The sequence below is a fragment of the Triturus cristatus genome, chromosome 7 (assembly GCF_964204655.1).
Source record: "Triturus cristatus chromosome 7, aTriCri1.1, whole genome shotgun sequence".
NCBI classification, from domain to species: Eukaryota; Metazoa; Chordata; class Amphibia; order Caudata; family Salamandridae; genus Triturus; species Triturus cristatus.
The window spans coordinates 1,191,720,562-1,191,741,831 of record NC_140590.1 but is presented as its reverse complement, the minus strand read 5'-3'; the positions used below and the strand labels follow the sequence as shown (position 1 = coordinate 1,191,741,831).

Genomic DNA, 21,270 nt, shown 5'->3' with positions numbered 1-21,270 from the left:
GGGAGAGAAAACTCTTACTATCTGCTATCATTCCATACGGCTTCTTGACTCAACTTTGAAAATATTGGACAGAGTCCTACTCACAAAGCTTGAGGCCTGGGATGAGGAAAGTGGGACTCTCTCGGAGATCCATTATGGATTCCGCCACAGGTTAGGAACGGAGGAGCTGTATTGTATTGCATTGCGGATTTATAAACTTCGTAGGCACAAAAAGGCTTCCCAGTGCTGCATGAGTCATAACTTGCATCATTGTGCCTCTAAGGCTGTACGTTGGGCTAATGAGGTTATAGCCAGGTTTTGAGCGGTTTTCTGAATGTATTCTTGTTGGGTTCTTTTCTTAATTCAGTTGGCATTGAGTTCCATACTTTGGGGGATAGATGAGAAAAAGATCTTCCCTCCTCATCTGGTCCTTTGAATGTGCCGTACCCTCAGGAGTCCTGCATTGGAGGATCTTAAAGTCCTATTTGGGGTATAGGGTTATAGAAGGGCCCTAATCGGGAGGCATGTGGTTGATTCCCCTGTGACTTAGTGCCTTACATGTTTTTCTTTTCTCAACTGGGAGCCAGTGCAGGATGGCCAAGGTGCTTTTTGCCGAAGTGTATTTGGGTAGCTTAAAGATGATATTTGCTGCAGTGTTTTGGACTACCTAGAGTCTCCTAATAACCGATTTGGGTGAGCCCATGTACTGGGAATTCACATAGTCTAGATTTTATGGGTAACAGATCTAGGAATTTATGTAAAGTTCTCAGCATGGCATAGCAAGATGTGATCAGTTTTTGTGCTCTGGCGTCCATAGATAGGGAGCTATCTAGCCACATGTCCAGGCTTATTATGGGGAGCAAGGGAGTTGGAGTTCCCAGGCACTCTGGCCAATCGAGCGTTGCTTGTGGAGTTGAATTTTTCCCCAAAGTATCAGTTCGGTTTAGTTTCAATGAGCATTTCGCCATCCACTGTGTCACTTTCTCTAGGCAAGGGACCTGTTGGGGTACTGTCTCTGGGGCAAGGGAGACAACCAATTGTGTATCAAGGCATAGGAGACAATTAACACCCCAAATTCCTTGACGATGTCTGCCAGCAGCTTCACATAACTATTACAATGTGTGGGGCTAAGTGCAGATCCCTGCGGGGCCCCACACTTCAAAGGGGCGACCTCTGAATGACATGGGGGTTCATAGAGCTGGAAGGACCTATCTTTTGGGAAGGAAGAAAGCCACTTTAAAACGCCCTTTTGTATTCAGATTTCCCTCATCCTAAGTACAAGGTTCTTTTGGTCGACCGTGTTGAATGCTGCACTCAGTTCGAGGAAGATGATGGCCTCAGACCCTCCTTTGTCCAGCAACATTTTTACCTCCTCTGTTTTGGCTTGTAGTGTGAATTCCCTTCTGTATCTTGGACGGAATCCGGTCTGAGTAGAGTTAAGGAGGGAGTACTCTTCTAGGAATAGAGATAGCTATTGATGAATGTTTTTCCAATGCTTTCCCCATGGCTGGAAGCAAGTATATGCATCTGTAGTTCCTGACACAAGCGGGGCCAACATTAGGTTTTTTTTAACAGCGGTTTGACCACTGCATGTTTCTAGGCTCGGGGGACTGTTTCAGCAGAAAGTGATAGATTAACAAGATCCAGGAGAATGGGGAAGATTTCTGTTGCTCCATGAAAGAGAAGGTGAGGTTAAGCCGGGTCTACAGGAGAGCACGATTTAACTTTTCTGAATAAGGCTGGGAGTGCTTTTTTGGTGATCAGGGAAACATTTGAGACTTATCGCCTCTCCAAGCAGTGCTTCAACCTCCACCTGTTAATGGGGAAATACATCAAGGCTAACAAGCATTGGCATATCCAATAGGTCTCGCTTTTGGGACCTTATAAGTATTTAGTTATGCAGCACAATATCCTTGGTGCAACAACATTAACTGTTGCCTGGTTAAACACTTATAAGGTCCCAAAGGCGAGACCTATTGGCTATGCCAATGCTTGTTTTGTCATTGGATCCAGATATATAGTACAATAAGTAACGTTCCACCTTCAACAAGCCAGAACTATTGGCTATTTCCAGTCCTTTAATTTGATTTAACTGCTCAATGCATTCTTGGAAACGGCTGGAGTTGAACCAATTGAAGTTAATACATGTTTAAATTAGTTTATAAAGGTAAAGCCATTACAGGACATTTGGGAGTCCCCAGGTGATGGTGTCTTTTGGTAACAAATATTTACTAGAGACATCTGACTTTAGAAATAGTCCATGTAAGAAAATAAGGTATAGGTTATTCAAGTGTTACAGGGCATTCATGTACTGTTGAACAATTTCATAGCACACATCACACACCCATTTGCTAATTAGCACTTAAATATTATGTGCTATGAGAACCCACCTCAATGGCTTTATTATAAGCACTCTGTCAGGATTGGCCTGCGCCGATAGATTATCAATTACTGCATTTTGTATTGAAACGCTATAGCGTCTCAAATATATAAATACAAGTTACACTAATTTTATCGTCCTTAATGGGATGAACGGTAGAGTGCTTTTCACAAAATAACGTAAAACACAATTAACCACGAGTGGTGTGCAGGAATCTGAGGTACTTTACCTGCGAGGATATTCCCAACAGGTGCTCCAGCGATGCCATCACAACATACCATTGAACCTGTTGCTGGTGGCGGTTGGATGAGCATTGTCAGGCCCACTTTTCTGTGGGTCAGGAATTCTGACAAAAAACCCATTGCAAAGGCAACAAACCTGAAGCCAACACTCGTAAACCCATTAGATAAGAAAAATGGCCATACTCTGGCGACGAATCTGCCCTTCAAGGATTACGAATAGCCCCTAAATCCGTAATTGCCACACTGGCACAATGCTAACTGAAAAAAGAAAATTATGCATTCGGCATGTGGAAAAAAAGAGCAGAACTGTCTGCCAACTGTGTCACTGCTGCCCGCTGCGTTTACGATGTGTAAAGTTGTGTGCTTGGATGAGGTTACTGCTACCCCTTTGCAATCGAAACAGAGGCACACTATCAAGCACATCCGTGGGGAACAAAATCAAGTGACATTTAATTAATAATTAAGAAGACAGAAGGAGGCGCACATTTATTTTCAGATTGTGTTTGGGTTTCTCCACCAGTCGCAGTCCTCGGGTCAAAAGCCAACATTTAACCCCTTCGATGCTCATGACGGAACGGTTCCGTCATGAGCATCGGTTGAGCTGTGCTCATGACGGAACCGTTCCGTCATGGCCCCGCCCGCGCTCGAACCCTTCAGCACCGCGGGGGAATCCGCGCAGCGCTGAAGGGGTTAAATAGCAGCCTGCTCTGTTTTTCTCGTGGACTACTGCTGCTGTGATCCAGGATGCTCGCATATTGATGTACTAGTCAGCCCATGGCCTACAGCTGGTCTTTGAAAGTGACCTTGATTTAACTACTTGTGGCATTTGGTACATTTTGGTACATTTGGTAAAGTTATTACAAGATAGGTGTGAGAACAGCCCGCATTGGTGTGATAATTATCTCCCGTTCATTGTAGTTAAAAACAGACATAATGTGAAATTAAAATTAAACATAAAATATCATTTTAAGGCACTGTGGTTGCATGTCTAACTTAAATGAAGTTATGGGATATTTGTTAATCGGCTAGAAGTCTGATCATGTTCGGGAGGTCAGCATTTAACGTATGGGGGAACCTAGTGTAAAAGAAACTGGTGCCAAAGGACAACAGTACGCGCTCTAAGGTAGCGTGTGAGCCAGAGCAGAGAGATTGGAAATTGCTCAAGGGTAGCATGTGAGCGAGAGCTGGGAAATTAAACATCAAAGTATGCTTAAAGTCAACTTAATCGTAGCGGCGTGCGGCCGGTCAAGAACAGGAAAGCGGCTAATAGGGGATGCAATAAACAGTCGTAATGGGTCAAATTATTACTCGTATGGATAGCGACGCAGCAGGCCAGTGTACACACTGAAATGGTAGCGTGTAAAGAAAAAGTAACTACTAGAGTTAGCTAAGAGGTTTCATATTCTCAAGAATGCACGACTGTTCTAAGCGGAAGAAAGACGGCTTTGGATAGTGAGGCAGGACTTACTTGGCGGTCGTTTAGAAGAATGGCTCGGGTAAATCCTCGATAACAAACAGTGAGAGAGCCACACGGCCGTGAAAGTGACGCGGCCGCGAAAGTGATCGCGCTCTGTGGTGGGGGAGGGGCAGAGCGAGGCGCTTGGGAGAGCAAGCGAAAGGAAAGCCAGATGGCGCCTGATCGCACGCTGTAAGGGTGCCGTGAGGAAAGCAAGATGGCAGCTGCGCGCATGCCCACGCGCGTAACCGCAAGCTTTAGGCTACAAGCAAAAGCTTGTGGTCGGATTTCTGAAGCCCACTCACTAAATGTCTCGCCAGATCAGCGCATGCGCTGGCTCAGGCGAGACCTAAAGACGAATCAGTCCACATGGTCTTTAACCAGTACCTTCGACCTAATGAACCATTTGAAATTATGGCAGCTGATGTAATCTACGGGCGTGAAGAAGCTTTTAATTTTCACCCTTAGGAGCTATCATGAGGACACGTCTGCTAGGGTTCGATATGGCATGAACAGGACTGTACAGAATAGATAGGACTATCAAGAGGGGTTAAACAGGGGTGTGTTTTGTCACTCTTTTTATTATATATATATATATATATATATATATATATATATATCACAAAGTGTTCATCTTGCAGAGCTTGTAAGTTTGGAATCAACAAAACTCATTATGTTACTCCATTCTGTGAGAAAGAGATCACAATCAGAGGCAGCTTCAACTGCAGAACTGAGTATGAGGTGCATGTCAGAATTCTACAACACTTCAGAGCCATTATTAATAATGATCCGGCATACCCAGTCGCAAGACATTTTAAGATGATTCACAATAATGATGTGAACTGTCTTACAAATTATGTAATGGACGCCATTCCCAAACCCTGTAGGGGTGGTAACAGAGAACGCCAATTAAGACAGTTGGAGACCCGTATGATTCTCGAGTTCGATAGCAAATACCAAATGGCCTCAATAACACAGAGGATATGCATAATTTTCTTTGATAATACTGTTAAGTAGCGACATCATGAAGGTTCATCATATGAAATAATTAAAGAGAATCTAAAACATCAAGATATATATGGATGCAATGGGCAGAGACCTTTTAATCATGAAGCAATGATTTTAAGTGTTTTAATTGCTGCCTTAATTTTGTAATGTGATGAATTTTAGCATAATTTAAAAAAAATCTTTTTGGATGTTTTAAATAGTATTGACTGAAATAAAGTTTTTACTGTTAATAACAGGGTAGAATTTTGCACACACAGTATTAGGCACATTAAGAATTGGCACTTTTTTTCACTTTTTTGCACATTGAGTTTTGCTGCTAAGCACCCACGCACTTTAATACATAACATAATAAAATCAACAGGGAACTAAAAACAGGATAACAATATGATGTATTCATACGGATACACTTTACAGCGTAGAAGAGGAGTGAAAACAAAATTTAAAAGGATGATTTATTGCGGCAATTTAAAGGTATTAATAACAACGCAAGTAAACTCATTTGAGGCAAAGATTTTATTTTGGCATTTATGCAAATAAATTAAGTAAGAAGACATTCAATAAGAAATATTTATAAAAGGGTTTTTATGTATGCATATACCTTATTAATTTATAATGGTATATTTTTAGATCTGTGTATTTATACCTGTATATACTTGTGCAAGTATTTTAAATATTTATTTGCATCTTTAATGAATTGTTATGTCTTCTGTTGTTGATTACTGCGATGGTGAAAAATGAAATGATCTTAACAACCTCGTTAATGGAACATAGGCTGCTGAAATAGTGATAGTTTATGAGGAGTGAGGATTAAATAAAAACATCTTGCCAAAGAATCCTGGATCCGCCACTCGGTCTTCGCCGGGAGGAGGTTGTGAGAGTCTGCGAAGGTCTTATTAAAAACATTTTGCCTGATACCCTGTGGTCCGTCTCTCTCTCATCGCCGTATGGAGGTTGCGGGACTTTGTGGATCTTTGGCGATAGAGAGATATATATGTTTCTTAATTAGTCGAGGAAAAGATTGGCCACAGATGGGAAGCTGGCAATGCTGAATTTATAAAAAAGTACCGTGCCGAAGCTCTGCTCAGAAGCCAGTGGCTGTTGCAAATAAATGCCGGTACACTGAATACCAATGTTGACAGACATAAATCCACCTCATGCTCTTTAATCCACTACCTGACAATACCTGTCTCTATATGTTACTCTTGCAAGTTCTGCTTTCTCCTCTTCATGTTTTTCCGTCTTTCTGATTTGTTTGGTGTTCCTTCTCATACTCCCACGAAATATCTGATGCAGAAAAATAAGTGTCGGTCCCCAAAAAATAAGTGCAGGTGGCCCCCCCCTATCTCAAATGAAGCTCTAGAAGCCACCCAGTCCCTGTACTATTGTACACGAATGATGTTGTGCTGCACTCCAGGACAGTGAATGACCTTCATTCTTTATGGATGCCTTCGCTCTCTTTTTGAACGATTTAGATTTTAGCATTAACCTTACGTTATATCTTGTGGTCCGAAAGGCAGCCAAAGTTAGATCCCACTTCATAGCTAATAAAGAATTATTGAGAGTGTAGGAAAGTGCCCCTTTTTGCATGGTTGCCCCCCACTGTTTGCTTGCACTTTGACTTGATGTGCCCTGGGTCCCTGCCAATCGGGTTCCCAGGGCCTGGGTTCTTTCTCAAAACGGTGCCTTTTTAACTACAAATGGTACCTCTCTGGCCACAGGTAAGCCCCTTGTTGAATGTACCCTTGGTACCAACTGTACTGTGACCAGCGAAGGCCCCTAAGGGCTGCAGCACCTATTGTGCCACCCTTAGGGGCCCTGCACCTTAAAACCCACACACTGCCATTGCAGGCTGCGTATTTTGGTGCAGAGAAAAATGAAGAGTCGACATGGCACATCCCTATATGCCATGCCTGCAACCCACTGCCTATGGCCTAGGTAAGTCACCCCTCTAGCAGGGTTCACTAGCACACAGGTGAGGGTACAGTTGCATGAGCACTGTACCCCTACAGTGTCTAAGTCTATTCTTAAACATTGTAAGTGCAATAAGGCGATCAAGAGTATATGGTCTGGTAGTTGGGCGTTACGAACTCCACAGCTCCATAATAACTTCACTGAAGACTGGTAAGTTTGGTAGCAAACTTCTAAGCACATTAAACCCACACTGATGGCAGTGTGGGATTTAATGTAAAATGCAGTTATTGGGCAGCTTAGATATGTCCCCTGAAAAACAACGACTGGAGACTAGCATAATAGAGGGTGTACTCACCCCAAGGAAGGGTCCTATTGGTCCTGACCTTCACACCCCTAAATTTAGTATTTAGGGCAACCCCGAACCTTGCCTCCTCAGATCATAGAAGAAGAAATAAGAAGGACCGAAGAGCCGTGCTGAAGAAGGAAGAAGAGGACACCAACTGCTTTGGCCATAGCCCTACCGGCCTGTCCCGACTTTGACCTGCCAACAGCGAAACCCCAGCGTGTCTTCCCGGAGGACCTGCCATGCCTTCACCAAACCGACTGTCTCCTGTGTGCACCAAATTTGCTTACTCAAAGACTCCAACACAGAACACAGATCAAGGTAGCTCTACGGATCTGCACCCGACGCCCACGGCCAGACTTCAGCTGATCCAACACCACAAGGGGGTCTCTCCAGCGATTCGGACCTAGGATCTGGTGATCCCTGACCTGCCTTGCGCTTCAGACAGACGCCTGCAGCCTCAACCTGAGGGGTCCCATGACAGAAGCTGGTAAGAAGATCGGACTCCTGAAGACACCCCTGCATCCGACGCCCCATGGCCTAGGTGGCCCAACCTGGGGTGTCCCGACATCCCCCCCCAAGAACCCAACTTACCTCTCCTGCTGGTGGTCACCCTCATGAAAAATTCTTGCCCGAGCCTGCAGCTTTCTTCTAAACAAGAGCTCTCCATTGAAAACCACAGGGCTCCCGACATCTCCTTAGCACTCTGCATCCAGCCGCCTCCATGCTGCTGGTGGTGCAGCTCCTGTGCTGATTGTTGGCCCCTGCAGTGCTGATCCCAACTCCTGGAGCCTTGCTCCTTCAACCGAGTGGTCTGCTGATAAGCAGCCCCTGACCGAAGGCCCCCCTAGCACCATTGGCTAATATTTGGCCCCTGCACTCTGCACGCGGCTGCCGTAGAGCCGCTGGTGGTGCACTTTGAGTGCCAACTTGAACCTTGGTTATACCCACAAAGTTATTCTTGCAGGTCATTTACTTACCTGCAAACCAATAAGATTATTTCCTTCCATAGGAAGCAATGTTGTGATTTTTCTTCCAAAAATGTTCCAAGTGTTGAACTGGCTTCTGTATGGAAACCAAAATAACTTGCTTTAAACCTAAAACTGTCTTACTTACCTGTATTTTGTAAGATCCACTATGTGATATCTAGGTATATCACCCCAAGTAGTCAATGTAATCCAAAAGTAATCTATAGTAATTTCCATGTTTTAAAAGTACTTACAAATCTGTAACGATTCTTATTCCATTTCTGTGTGCAGCCTTGCATTTGAAAGAGTGTTTTACCTACCTGTGCCAAGTCCTGCTTGGTTCTAGAAATAAAACATAAGTGTACCTTTTTTATACTTGCCTAATTGGTCTGGATTCTGTCTGAGTGTGTGTAATCAGTCCTTGATTGAGTGAATACAATCAATGCTTAACGCACCCTCCTGATAGGCCTAACTGCTCGACCATACTACTACAAATAGAGTTGTTAGAGATTATCTAATTTAGCCTCGGCTATACCTCTGGAGACCCACTAGACTCTGTGCACCCTATACCTTACTTTGGTATAGTATATACAGAGCCAGCTTCCCACAGAGAGTAACCTGATTCTCATATCTGGGGTTACTGTTCTCATCATCCCTAGATTGAAGGCAACTGCTTACCATTAGAACCCAACAATTTTTTAGCTCAACTGAGACAGTATATAGATTTGCTGCCGAAATGGGGGCTAAACCATCAAAGGTAAAATGTAGATACATTAATCCAAATGCATCCCCATGGCCACACACGTAGCTAGGGTTGGGGTTCTGCGAATCCCAAGCCCCTCCAGAGGGTTGAGAATCATTTTATTTCGCCTATTGGCTTTCCTGAAATCTTGTCCCAACACCATCTGCCTTTCTGAGACTAGCTTACTATATATCACTGATTTTTTTATAAAGGTTTGACACATTTTGTTGTGGTTATAAATCTGGGCAAAACTTGAAACTGGGTTCTCCAAGGCAGTAAGGATTGTAAGTTGTTGGACAACATGAAAGGAACATCTTGCCTTAAATACGTCAGACATTCTATAGCACAATTGGGGGTCCCTGAGTTGCTTGAAAATCAAGAAATCATAGATGGCACGACTAACTTAAGAGTGAAGCATTTGTTTTTCAATCACCAAAAGGCTAAATGAGGGTTACATGAAAATATTAAATCAAGAGTGAGGGAACATTATGTGTTGGTAACTTCACAAGGACCAGAACTTTATTTATGTGTTTGAAACGGTCAATACAGATTTTAGTAGCACATCTTAGGTTGAGTACTTTGCATTTTCATTTATCTATCCCAGTGACTGATTCTTGGTTTCTAAACTGTCCAGTGTGCCCATGTGACTGAATGAAGCATTTTTTGTACACTGTTATTTTACTCATTGTACAGTTTTCCTCTGAGACGGTTTCTCGTTCCTCTATAAGATCTTAAAATTCAGAAGTATCATTTGACAATGCTTTTTATTTAACAGCTCTCCTCTGAAAATATTTGTACGCTAGTAATCAATTTTATTTGCTCGTCTTTGAAAAATTCGAAATCTTATGGAATTGACAATTATTTATCTGTTCCTGATTAATTGTATGCTACGATTTTATCATTGTTTTCTAGCTGTATTTGTTATGTATATCGTGTGGTATGCTTTTATGGCTTATTTACAGCTGAATCAAAACTTTTTTGATTATAATGAGTGCCCATTTTATTCGGGGTCTCTATAGCTAAATTATCTTCACTAGGGTTCTGCGTTTATCGCTACATGGCTATTCTTGTCAACTACTGTTTCTTTCTCAGGTTTTTGGAATCTTTTGGTTCAGCATGAGCCTGATCTTTGAAGTACTGTATCCCTGATCTCAATTCACAACGTTGCTTTTGACAATTCTTATACCATTCTTCCTTCCTGAAGCCTTTTAGCAACAAACTTCAAGAGTGGTAAATCCTATAGTGTGTCAGAATGTTGATGTTTCACTCACTATTATTCTCTTTTTGTTTCCTCACAAAGTTACACGTCGCGGATTGTGTCTTTAGGTGTGATGTGCTACTTTTAAATATAATGCCGTTGCAACATATTTGTGAACATGGACATTCAAGGTGAATATTCATTTTAATGTCTCCTTTCACTGTGGTACTAGACTTGTAGCTTAGACCCTGCGTTTCTTGCTTTGAAACTGTATACTTTTGAGTTGAGCAATCCGTTCTTGCCTTGCAGCGTGTGCACCTGGTCTTGAGCATGGATGAGAATTCCTCGCTGCTTAGTGCATTGAAGAAGCGCAAGGATGCATCTTTCTTGTCCCTTGGGCCACTGGAGCCGTCGGACCGGGCTGAGATTGTCAGACACACTCTTGCCTTGTATGGAAAGAGACTGGATGAATCTGCCTTCAATAATCAGGTAAGCATATTTGATGAATACTTTGGCTGCAGGCGATGTGTTGGAGTTGCACACATGCAAAGTATTGGACTTTAAAGGACATAGAGAGGTATATGAGCCACAATGAGGGGTCATGAATAAGTTGCTTGTATGGAAAGAGATTAGATTAATCAGCCTCTGTTTAAAGTACATGCGAAAGACAGCCTCTCACTACAGGCTAGAGTATTTGTAAAGATAATGGAGAATGGAAAATTAAGCAAAAAATTCAACAAGGCCTTCTGGCAGTGTTACAAAACAAGGGTGACGATGGGCAGTGTAGCAGCTACAAGCCCATTTCTGTCATTAACTCAGACTTTAAGACACAAGCAGAAGTATTTGCAAAGAGGCCCAAAGGGAAGTTTCCAGAGACAGTAAACAAGGTACAGAAGATGGTTAGTGCAGTGTGGATCCTCAAGAGACAACATGAGGTTTCGTGCAGGGAGAGTGGAAAAGAGAAATGTAATTACTCGCACGTGTACTATCGCCAGGGCTGGTGATGCATTAAGCCTACTGTAGACTATTCACAGCTCTGCTATGAGTGGACATCAGATTGCAACTAATTTCCTCATAAATGACCTTCTTGATAGGAGAATAAGTGTTCCCACACAAAGATATGTAATCTTGTATTTCCTCGTATGAGAAAGACAATGTAAACTACAATAGAAACATTCAGTTTCCTTGAGGTTTCTTGAAACCTACATGTATTTAAGAATTCTAACAGGTGCGAAATAGTATGATGAGAGACAACATTGTAAAGCCATGGGACATGATGGAGGTTAGCCCAGGAAATTTTGAAGAAGAAATTTCAGTTGTCGCTGTGGGAGTGTGCTAGAATTAAACTGCTAAATATGATAGCCACCCCTGCTACATTATGTTTTTGGCAATAGCCCAACTCCCCTGCCAGTGGATTTACTATTCAAAATCATAGAAGGCTGGGACAAAGGAGAACCAAGGCTAAAAATATCAAAATGGCATGCCTGAAAATGGTAGTAGGCTAAGAGCTTCAAAATAATATTGTCTAGCTTATCAGTTGCTACCAATTACACTTTATTTAAACAAGAAAGGTAGAGTTAGGCATATAAAGAGTCATGGATGGAGGAAGGATGGTGTGGGGCGACATTCGTGAAAGACTAATACTAAACTATCTGAAATAGTGTAAAGTGGAAGAGGGCACTAAAACTACATGGGACAATCAGAATGGATGCAGGCACATACACTCTTGTGGTGTATTTCAGAGGTGAAAAGAATTATAGTAGATGGATAGATATGACAAGACACCTGTACCATAAAGGACAGTAGACACAGTGAGAGAGAAGAACTTATCCCAACACTAGAGTCGGAACACATTTTGCATTTGACACAGATAGAAGTGTATCCACCATGAGTGCCTCTGCAGCTATAGACACTAAAGAGAGGGTCAAACTAAAATACATCACAGAAGCTAATGACTTTAGAAAGTTTGGCTGCCTGTAGGGGACTAATGGCAGGAGTGTACAGTGAAATTATGAATATGCTACAATAGACAAATGGTGATGGGGTCAAAATCGATAGTGTATACATTAAAGTCAAAAAGGAATTATAACATAAATATGATTTGTCTATGTACAAGAACAGTACGTTTATTTTTAGTATTAGCCTCAATCTATACCTTGCACTGATTTAGAGACAAATAAAAAAAAAAGACAAACATTTGCATATAGTCAATATATGTCGGGATTATATTTCCTTAGCTTCATGATTGTGCATATGTAGGAAAATGGTACAACGGAGGGTAGCGAGTGGCAAACGGGAAGCGGCGTCGCTTCCCATTAGGAAGAGGTGTGGCGCAGCGGCCAGGGCAGCTGACTCCGGAAACCAGGGCCTCACGGTTCGATCTCCGCTGCCGGCGGCAGATCAGCCCAGCACCATGTGACTCTGGGCAATAGCTCGCTTAATCTTTCCGACGGCCCCCAGCGCCTTGACACCTTCAGGTAATTGTTCGCGCTTTAAAAATACTGGACATTTACAATTTGACGACTGTTTGACTACAGGAAGACGCTCCTGCTCCCACCCTGGTTCCAGAAAGTAGGATGGTGAACCAGGGAAGAATGTGGCACTAAAGAGGGACAAATAAGGTCAGATTACAAATAAAATACCCAGTCACTTGACAATTCCTTAAGAATATGGTGTGGAAAATTGAGATGAGGGATCTGAGTCCTGAGGAAGGACGGTCGACCCATAGGGGTGGAAAGATAGGCCGAAACATACTGACAAAGAGCAGCTGAAGGGATGATGATGTACTAATATCCCTTATTCATCACTGGACAGATTAATTGTACCCTATCTAGTGGACGCATTAATAAAAACTATTTAGGGACATCTCTGAGGTAGTTTTAACTAATGTTTTCCTGCACGGTGGATCCCCTCCTATGTTTATATGTCTCCCCCCCCCTCCCCCTCGAACTCATTTGCTCCATCCCAGGCATTGGTCTTCACAGGGATGTTGTACCATGTCCAATGATGAAGCATGACACTATTAGTGGGTGAGGGTAATTTGAAAACACTGTGTGCTTCTTGATTGAGGGTGCACCCTTTAGGTGTGACAACCTCCTTATCCTATTGTGTGTTAAATGTTCCTATATATATCAGGAAAAATTAGTGGTTAGGTTTTGGGGATGAGGTTGATGATAATTTCAGTACGTACATCAATTTGCACACCTACAGTAAGTGACAAATCTTAAATGAATTAGTCAAACAAGTCCCTGTTGAGATGCATTCAAAATATACTGCTAAAGATGTGTTGCTGTAAACTAGTCAAGCCTTTAGCTGCACTCACCAATTTTCTCCAAGCAAACAAATTGTCCCTTTCTTATCACAGTGACAATGAGTCCATTGGAAACTGAGAGGATGTGCTAGCCTCAAAGGTCTGTGCAAAAAGAAAATTTGAAAGGGTTTCTGGTGAATATTCATTAATAATTGTGTTTGTGTTGGAAAGATTACAAATTAACAATCACAAAGGGGACTGGTATGGTTAAATATGCTTTAAAAAAGCACGTGTGATCTCTGATCGAGAACCAATATATGCATACTCTTCCTACAAAAATACAGGAGAAGAGCTTATAAGGTCATAGATTATTTTGTGTAAGTTAAATATATTTATCAAGGTAGGTTGATGTGATAATGATGAGTGAAACAACTATATACAAAGGGATTGAGGCAATACAGTACTATACCTAATCAACCAAATAAGTAGATTAAATTGTTAATCTATGTGTGGTGCACTGGACCAGGAATACAATCACTCTCTACTCCAATTTGAAAGAAACTTTCAAAACATTCATCACTAGTGGTCCAGCACTCACAAAAATGTAAACAATATTTCCAATTAGTGAGAGTTTGGCTACTATATCTACTATTCAATGGTGTTTTTAAATGAAGCCAAACAATGGACAGGGAGGGAAGACAACAAAAGGAAACGCTCTTGTTTAAAAAGAACCCTCACTCGCCAACCAAGTTGGTGACATGCTTCATCATTGGGTCCCCACCAGAGAGGTCGAGTACCTCTCTGGTGTGCTACGACGCTTGGTTACAGCGGAGCTGGTTTTTTTGTGTGATACATGAGTGTGATTGTGAGAAATAGTGAGTTTAAAAGATGCCTCGGTTTATTCCCCAAAAAGTTTAATGGTGGAAAACCAGGCAACAGTAAAAACAAGTGAGTTGGATGTGATCTATCTGACTAAATTGACCAGACGCATCCAATTTGTTATAGTTAACTAAAAAGTGGTCGACATGTTTATGGACCACCAGTGATTTAATGGTAAGTGTGCAGGAAAAACTAGTGCTAATTGCAAGTGGATGTCAGTTTAAATTGCAGCATTAGCACTTGGATGGATGCCAGCAAGATTATACAGTTGCTAATGAGAGAACTGTTTATGAAGGTGTGAAACAGCCACCATGAAATATGTTGTGTTATGGAGACATGAGTGACTACTGAGGTAGTGAATTAGGATAATACAAACATTTTGACGCAACATCTACGCCTGGAAAGTCTTGTAGTAGAGGCCTCCATAAGTGAATTAAACCTTAACTCTTTTCCTAGTTCTCGTTTAAACTCTAAATCAAAAATAATCAACGCTGTGGGCAAGAAATATTTCTTCAGCTGTTTTGCCATTTAGATTATCCAGTATTGGGGTATCTTTCATAGATTCATATGCCTGAATCATTCCCTGTCGCTGAGGCGGGAGTCCCACGGTAAATACAAAAGTAGTGCCAAAAGTAAATAATAGTAGTAGGCTAAAAGAAAAGGCCTAGGGCCTACATCCTAGTAGCCTATTTACATCATTATAGTAAAAAAGAACCAAACTTGATTCTAACTAATCAGCTACCAGCACCCTCTAGAACATTCCCAGCAGAGGCAGTTCTCCTCAGATTTTCACTGCACGTCGTGTGGATGGGAGTCTCCCTGAGTGCCACTCAGTTCTTATAATTTTCTTCAGGATGTCTTCAGGATGTCTGCCAAGAAAGCTCTTTCCAAGCCCTGCAGGACCCGTGATAAAAAAGAGGGTCCATGTGGATGATCAACATAAGGACTGCATTTATTGCCTTTATTGCAAACATGAGGCAAAAAATTGCAAGATTTGCCGTACTTTCCCTACCAAAACTCTTAGGGATAGAGAGGCAAGGCTGTTCTTGTGGCTCAAATCTTCTTCAGCTGAAGAGGATGACCGAGGGTCTACTTCCAGCAAGAGAGCTAGGTCCCATGACAGCGCTTCAAGTGAGGGGATAAAACACTTGAAATCATTCCATGATGTTTCTGACCCTTCACAGAGGTCACCAAAACATTCCTCTGGGTTAAAGCTGTCTCCGTCATCCACAGCAGGCAAGGACTCAAAAAAGGCTTCCACTTCAAAAACTGTAAGTAAAAGCCATGTTAAATCTGTCACCGTGACTACTTTATCCACTATCTCTGTGACTTCTTCTTCTGCCTCATCATCTACGGCTACTATTTTAACTATGGCCATTCAATCGCCTATTTTGTCTACGAAAATCTCTATTTCTACTAAGAAACCAGTTTTTGAGGAGTCGTCGACGAGAAAGTTGGAATCACCGTCGACGACCGCATCGATGTCGAGCTCATTGGTAGTACCGTGGACGAAGTCTTCGCCGTCGATTAAGATCTCATCGTGGACGAAGTCAACACCGTCGACGACTACGGCAACGTTGAAGATCTCATCGTCGACGAAGAGCCTGTTGATGACGACCCCGCCAATGACTACGACCCCGCCTGATCATCAGGGAGCGAGTAGACACTTGCAAACATTATCTCATAGCAATCTGTGTCTGTCTTGAAAGGTCTGGGGATATTTTCTGCCTGAAAAATGGATTGTTCACTTGAACTTTCATTAACATCTTCTTTTACATCCTTTAACAATGCTCCAGAGTTCAGGCTCAGTTTACTTGTTAATGCACACACCATTTGAGCCTATGAATCCTGTGATCTTGGTCTCTTGATTTGGAAAAATAGCATTCTTTTTTTTTGTAAATATTTTTATTGAAATTAAGACATAAAACAGTACACATTGGCATCAGAGTCAGTAGAGCACTTGTCCAGTGCGAGTAGAAGGAAACATTCATGACATGGTGAAAAAGAGTGGGCGCCATCTGGCTTCGCAATACAGTGTTTATCACATTGCGGCGAGCAAGTACGTATCGTCTAATCGTGGTCACTTAAGTCTGAGTCTGAGGTGTCGTCTGGGGGTTCACATATATTCCCTCTATAAGCGTTCCACCCACCCCAGACCAGGGTCCATTTTTTGGGGCAGCCTCTGTGTATGTAGACAGTTTTTTCGACCACCATTGTGGAGTCCATATCTCGGGACCATTGGGCAAGGGTTGGAGCTTGGCTAGAGCCCCACATTTGAGCTATATTGCGCTTCGCTAACATAAGCCCCAGTGTTACCCAGAGTTGCGCGATTCTGTGGAGATCAGTCGGTTCCCAGACGTTGAGGAGACACCTCCGCGGCTCCGGGAGTGTCGGGACCTTGGTCACCTGGGAGAGTGTGCGCAGAATTCCCTTCCAGTACTGGAAAAATAGCATTCTTAGTCTATTATGTGTACTTCAAGCTCACTCTTAACAAGAACAAAATATAGTTTAGAACCATTCTCTCGTTTGATTCTACGGTTTTGCCATTAAATTGTCTTAACCATGAAATAATTCCTCTAGTCTTAGAACTAACTCCCCATATAGTCATACTGGGTAAACCTCAAGTACCTGGATCTTTCAGAGGCTCTGCTTAAAAAGGACAAATGCTTACTGTATGTCAGATTATGTATTTATCACTTATGAAGGACTCACCCCAGGTAACAAAGGCGCAAAGGAGACTTTTGCCAGGTTAATAATTCTGTTGCCATCCAAGGCCACTAACACAAGAGGTGTTCAGCCTCCTGCGAAACATCAAGTTTATTTCCACAAACATTGGTGACTATCTAGAACAGCGATTCGTAACCTTTTGACTTCTGTGGAACCCTTATGAGTCAACATTGCAAGCTGAAAACCCTGCCTAAGCACTTTCTATGTTTCAAACCTCAACACAATGCACACAAATACAGATATACATATACATCAACAAATACGCAAATTATGAAATATTTTATTTAATCCACAAAGGAAAATTTTACAAAAGTCAAATTAAAATTCTAATGGAACAGTTGGAACTTTTGAGAATGTGTCTTTTTCCCAAAACACAGTGATACGCTTGACTCTAGCATATCACTTCATCTTCTAAACTCCTAATGAATGCTTTTCAATTGAAACCACCGGTCATCAATACTAGATTGTTTGTTGAACTTGCACTGATCCCATGAATCAAGCTATGGATGCTAATGTAATATCTAACCTCAAATCTCAGATTATTTCATATTTACAGACTATTTCAAAATTTTAAATTGTACATGTTGCTTTTTTTATGCACAAATGCTTTATTAATCTGCTAATAGTATTTAAATGAGGTACACACATGCCTATTGTTATTGTTAATCAATGGATGCATCTTCTTGCAAGGTGCAGCTTTTTGCCATTAGGCTCTCTGCAACCGATTACTTCTGACCGCGTAGTTTAGGTCTATAAAACGATGGAGGGATACCAATACCAGAGTAAGGAAAAAAGACCTTTGTGGTAATTCTTGTACCTGTAGTACCCACTCCCTTACCTGACCAGTATCCAGCCATCTCCTCATCAAACATGCTGCCTGCTCCAACCTCACTTGGCAAAAAAAATCATGTGGAAACTGGGCAATTTTTTTTTGTGTCGCTAATGCACCTCAGTTGTAGCTCTCTTTAAATGCTCCACTGCGGGCCCAAGTTCCTTGCTTGCAAAGAATGATGGATTTAACCCAGATCTCTTGACTGGGGTTGAATGTTTTGATTTGTTCTGCATTCCGTCCATCAATTGTGTCTTTTGCTTTCTCGCCCTAAGTGCGCCAGGTATGCTCAGACGTGAGTCCTCGGCTCACTGGGCCACTGGAATCAAGCTATCCTGGCTGAAGAGGGGTGAAACCCCGAAACCGGTCCTAGGATGCTTGTTTCCAGTCCAGGGAGGACCTGGCTAGGCAGCTCGGGCTGGACTGTTCCCATGAGGCACAGGGTCAAGACTGATTTGCATCTAGCCATGATTTGTTCTGCATTCCATCCATCAATTGTGTCTTTTGCATTAGTTTCCATGGCACTCTTGCTAAGCTAGTGAGTGCCACATGTATAAAGAGCAGAGTCTAGGCACAAGGATGTGATGCTCACAGTGCAGTCCCTCACACGTATTCGAAGTGACAGCATCCTTCACACAATCTTTTTTGTGTACTTTCTGCAGTGAAGGCTTCTTCGCCCAGTTGTGAAGGAGGCAGAACAAGCACTATGAGAACTAGCATCACCATGAATATAACTTATTTCTGTCCTTTCTGCGTGGCCAATAGTTTGTTCTAGGAATTGGGTCATACGAGGACATGGTCTCTGACTTCAAATGTTGGGCAATGGGCTCCCTTGTGTCAGAGGTAATTTTAGTTGTTAAGTTCTCTGAGGCCAGTCTTTGTACTCTGCTCATGTGGTCACATAAATTGTGAAAGCAATGCAAGAACTCATTCTAGGAGTTGCACTGTTATTCTAATTTTATCTTTAGGAGGTCCACAGTATTTGTGGTTTGTCTGCCAGGAAGGAGCCCATAATCATTCACTAGGTAAAGAGCTCTGAAACGTATAAGAATGCAAAGAAGTTGCAGGGAATCCTGCTTGACACAATGTTTCTTCCTGGGCTGCATTTTGGAGCCTTTGCCACTTTGTTGAATTGTTTGACAAAGCTACCAGATAGTGTACTGTGAGGTATAGAATATTTATGCCCAATATATTCTGTATGGTTTCTTTGGCTTGGAAAATGAAGGCTTTTCCTTTGTATGAAACACACAAATAATGATGAGAGGCTGCTTGCAATACATCTAATCACTGGCAATAGTTCAGGGTAGCACTCAAACCCAACCCATCGTTCTTTGCTCACTATGCCACCTCATTTTGGACCCAGCCATCTGCAAGTCAGCCTTGACCCTGCTCCCCATGGGAACAGTCCAGCCCGAATGGCCAAGCCAGGTCCTTCCTTAACCGGAACATCACCTTTTGCGTGTTTCACATGCTTTTCCTCTGTATCTTTTATTTTCCTTTGGGAATCCTAACCAGACAAACAAAGCAATTGAGGTTTACTATGCTTGTGGTGGTACTTTGTATTTGACTCCTTAAGGGGTGCTACTCGTTAGAAAAGAACAAGATGTAGAGATTCTGATTCACCAAGTTGTCCCTTAGGTAATCCTCTCTTTCATGATGCACCAGCCTCTAGGATGAACTCAATTGCTTCTGTGTGAGGGGGTCAGATGTGGTTCTCCCGTCACATGTTTTTCTCCTGTGCAAAATATTGTCTGCAAACTAATGTAATTTGTGAAGTCAAAGATGGAAATGAATTTATTGAGCTAAAAGCAACTCCATGATAAACAATGTTGCTTCCTTTAAAACTTGTCAGTAGGTTTATTTACAAAATATGAAGTAAATCCTTGGTAGGTGAAAAATCAGGCTCAAACAAGGAACCGCAGGGTTTAGAAGCTAAACATTTATTTGATTTCATTTAGTTTATATGTTTGTGCTGCTTTCACTTCTGAAGGTGTGGTGAGATGGCACCATCTTTTCTTGCTTAATATGCAGTGGACACGTTCATTAGATTATTAAATGAATAACCAGCAATTAATTACAGAACGTGTTCTTGATCTAGCCAACTGCAACACTATGAGAACATGCCAACGTGTTATTTTGCCTGCGGGATGTGTTTTAGTTTAGTTGTACTCCGTTTTGTCTCTATGGAATGTTGTGACTTGCTATGACTTGTTTCCTCCCTTCTATGGCTCTCACATTATTCCTTCTCTTTCAGATGCGGTTGCTTCTGATTAAAAAAGGTTCTCAGCAGCCCCTGTACTTGAAGCTGGTCAGCGAGGAGCTACGAACCTTTGCAGTCTATGAAAAGGTTTAACCTCTGCTACTGATTATACTGTATTTTGACTAGACACCTCTCTCTGCCTCTACCCATATGATGGGACTGTGCCACTACAACCACTGTATCTTATATAAGGACAATACATTGTGCCATCAGTGCCTATTTTAAATTTAAGATCAATAACTCTCATAGGGAAACTATTTTGATCAGGGCTTATAGCTACGGGTACATACACTTTGTGTGGTGGTACTGCCCCTCATCACATCTCCATTGATAACTTTTTTTCTAGATCTATTTTTGTTGATGGCTCTCCACCTCATGCTGTGCTGCACTTGTCTAGTGAGTCCATCACATTCTTACTTCTGCCGGTCACTCACATATCTTTCTTGTGTTTCTTCTCAGGTGTCTGAGAGGATCAAGAGTTTTCCAGCTTCACTTCCGCCACTTATGCAACATGTTTTGGCAAGCTTGGAGCAGGAACATGGTCATGAGACTGTCACCACCTCGCTGACAGCGCTATATATTGCTAAGAATGGTAAGGAGCATATTTATAAATATGTCCTAGTCAAATCAATCTTTTGTATAGATTCTGAACAAGTTATAAATGCAGAACACAGAAGATCTTAGCTCTTAACTGAGTTCTTGGAAGGCACCAGTGATCCAGCGGACTACCAGCTTGGGTTACTTACAAACCATATACTCACCTGAGCCCATAAACATTCATACATAAGCTAGTAATGTACCGCTGGGATCGATTTTGATATACCTGCGTGATTTATTTACCTTTACGAATTCTTACCAACCTGATCTCGTTTGGTTATAATTTACTCTGGTCAATAGATCTAGTTGTTAGTTGAATAGGTAGAAATGACATACATTTTATTCTTCAAATGACCACAGACTCCGAGTTTTAAAAGTTTTATCTGATCAATAATTTTGTGAGTCAAAACACCAATTACATGTTATACACCGTTTTCTTCAGACAAGAATCAAGAAAAGCTCAAAATAAGTCTCAGTTAAAATATAATGATGACAGTACTC

The 21,270-nt window shown here is 41.9% G+C and overlaps 1 protein-coding gene across 3 annotated transcripts in view; it reads left to right on the top strand.

Moving 5' to 3' along the window:
* Positions 1-21,270, top strand: part of TEP1 (telomerase associated protein 1) — a 1,383,286-nt gene that overhangs the window by 645,223 nt on the left and 716,793 nt on the right. For all 3 annotated transcript variants that reach the window (XR_014966740.1, XM_085618536.1, XM_085618535.1), the window contains exons 27-29: positions 10,537-10,716; positions 20,167-20,259; positions 20,632-20,764. Coding sequence is in view for 2 of the 3 variants with exons in the window: in XM_085618536.1 (XP_085474662.1) it covers positions 10,537-10,716; positions 20,167-20,259; positions 20,632-20,764 (406 nt within the window). In the remaining variant the exon portion in view is untranslated. The remainder of the gene's footprint in view (positions 1-10,536; positions 10,717-20,166; positions 20,260-20,631; positions 20,765-21,270) is intronic.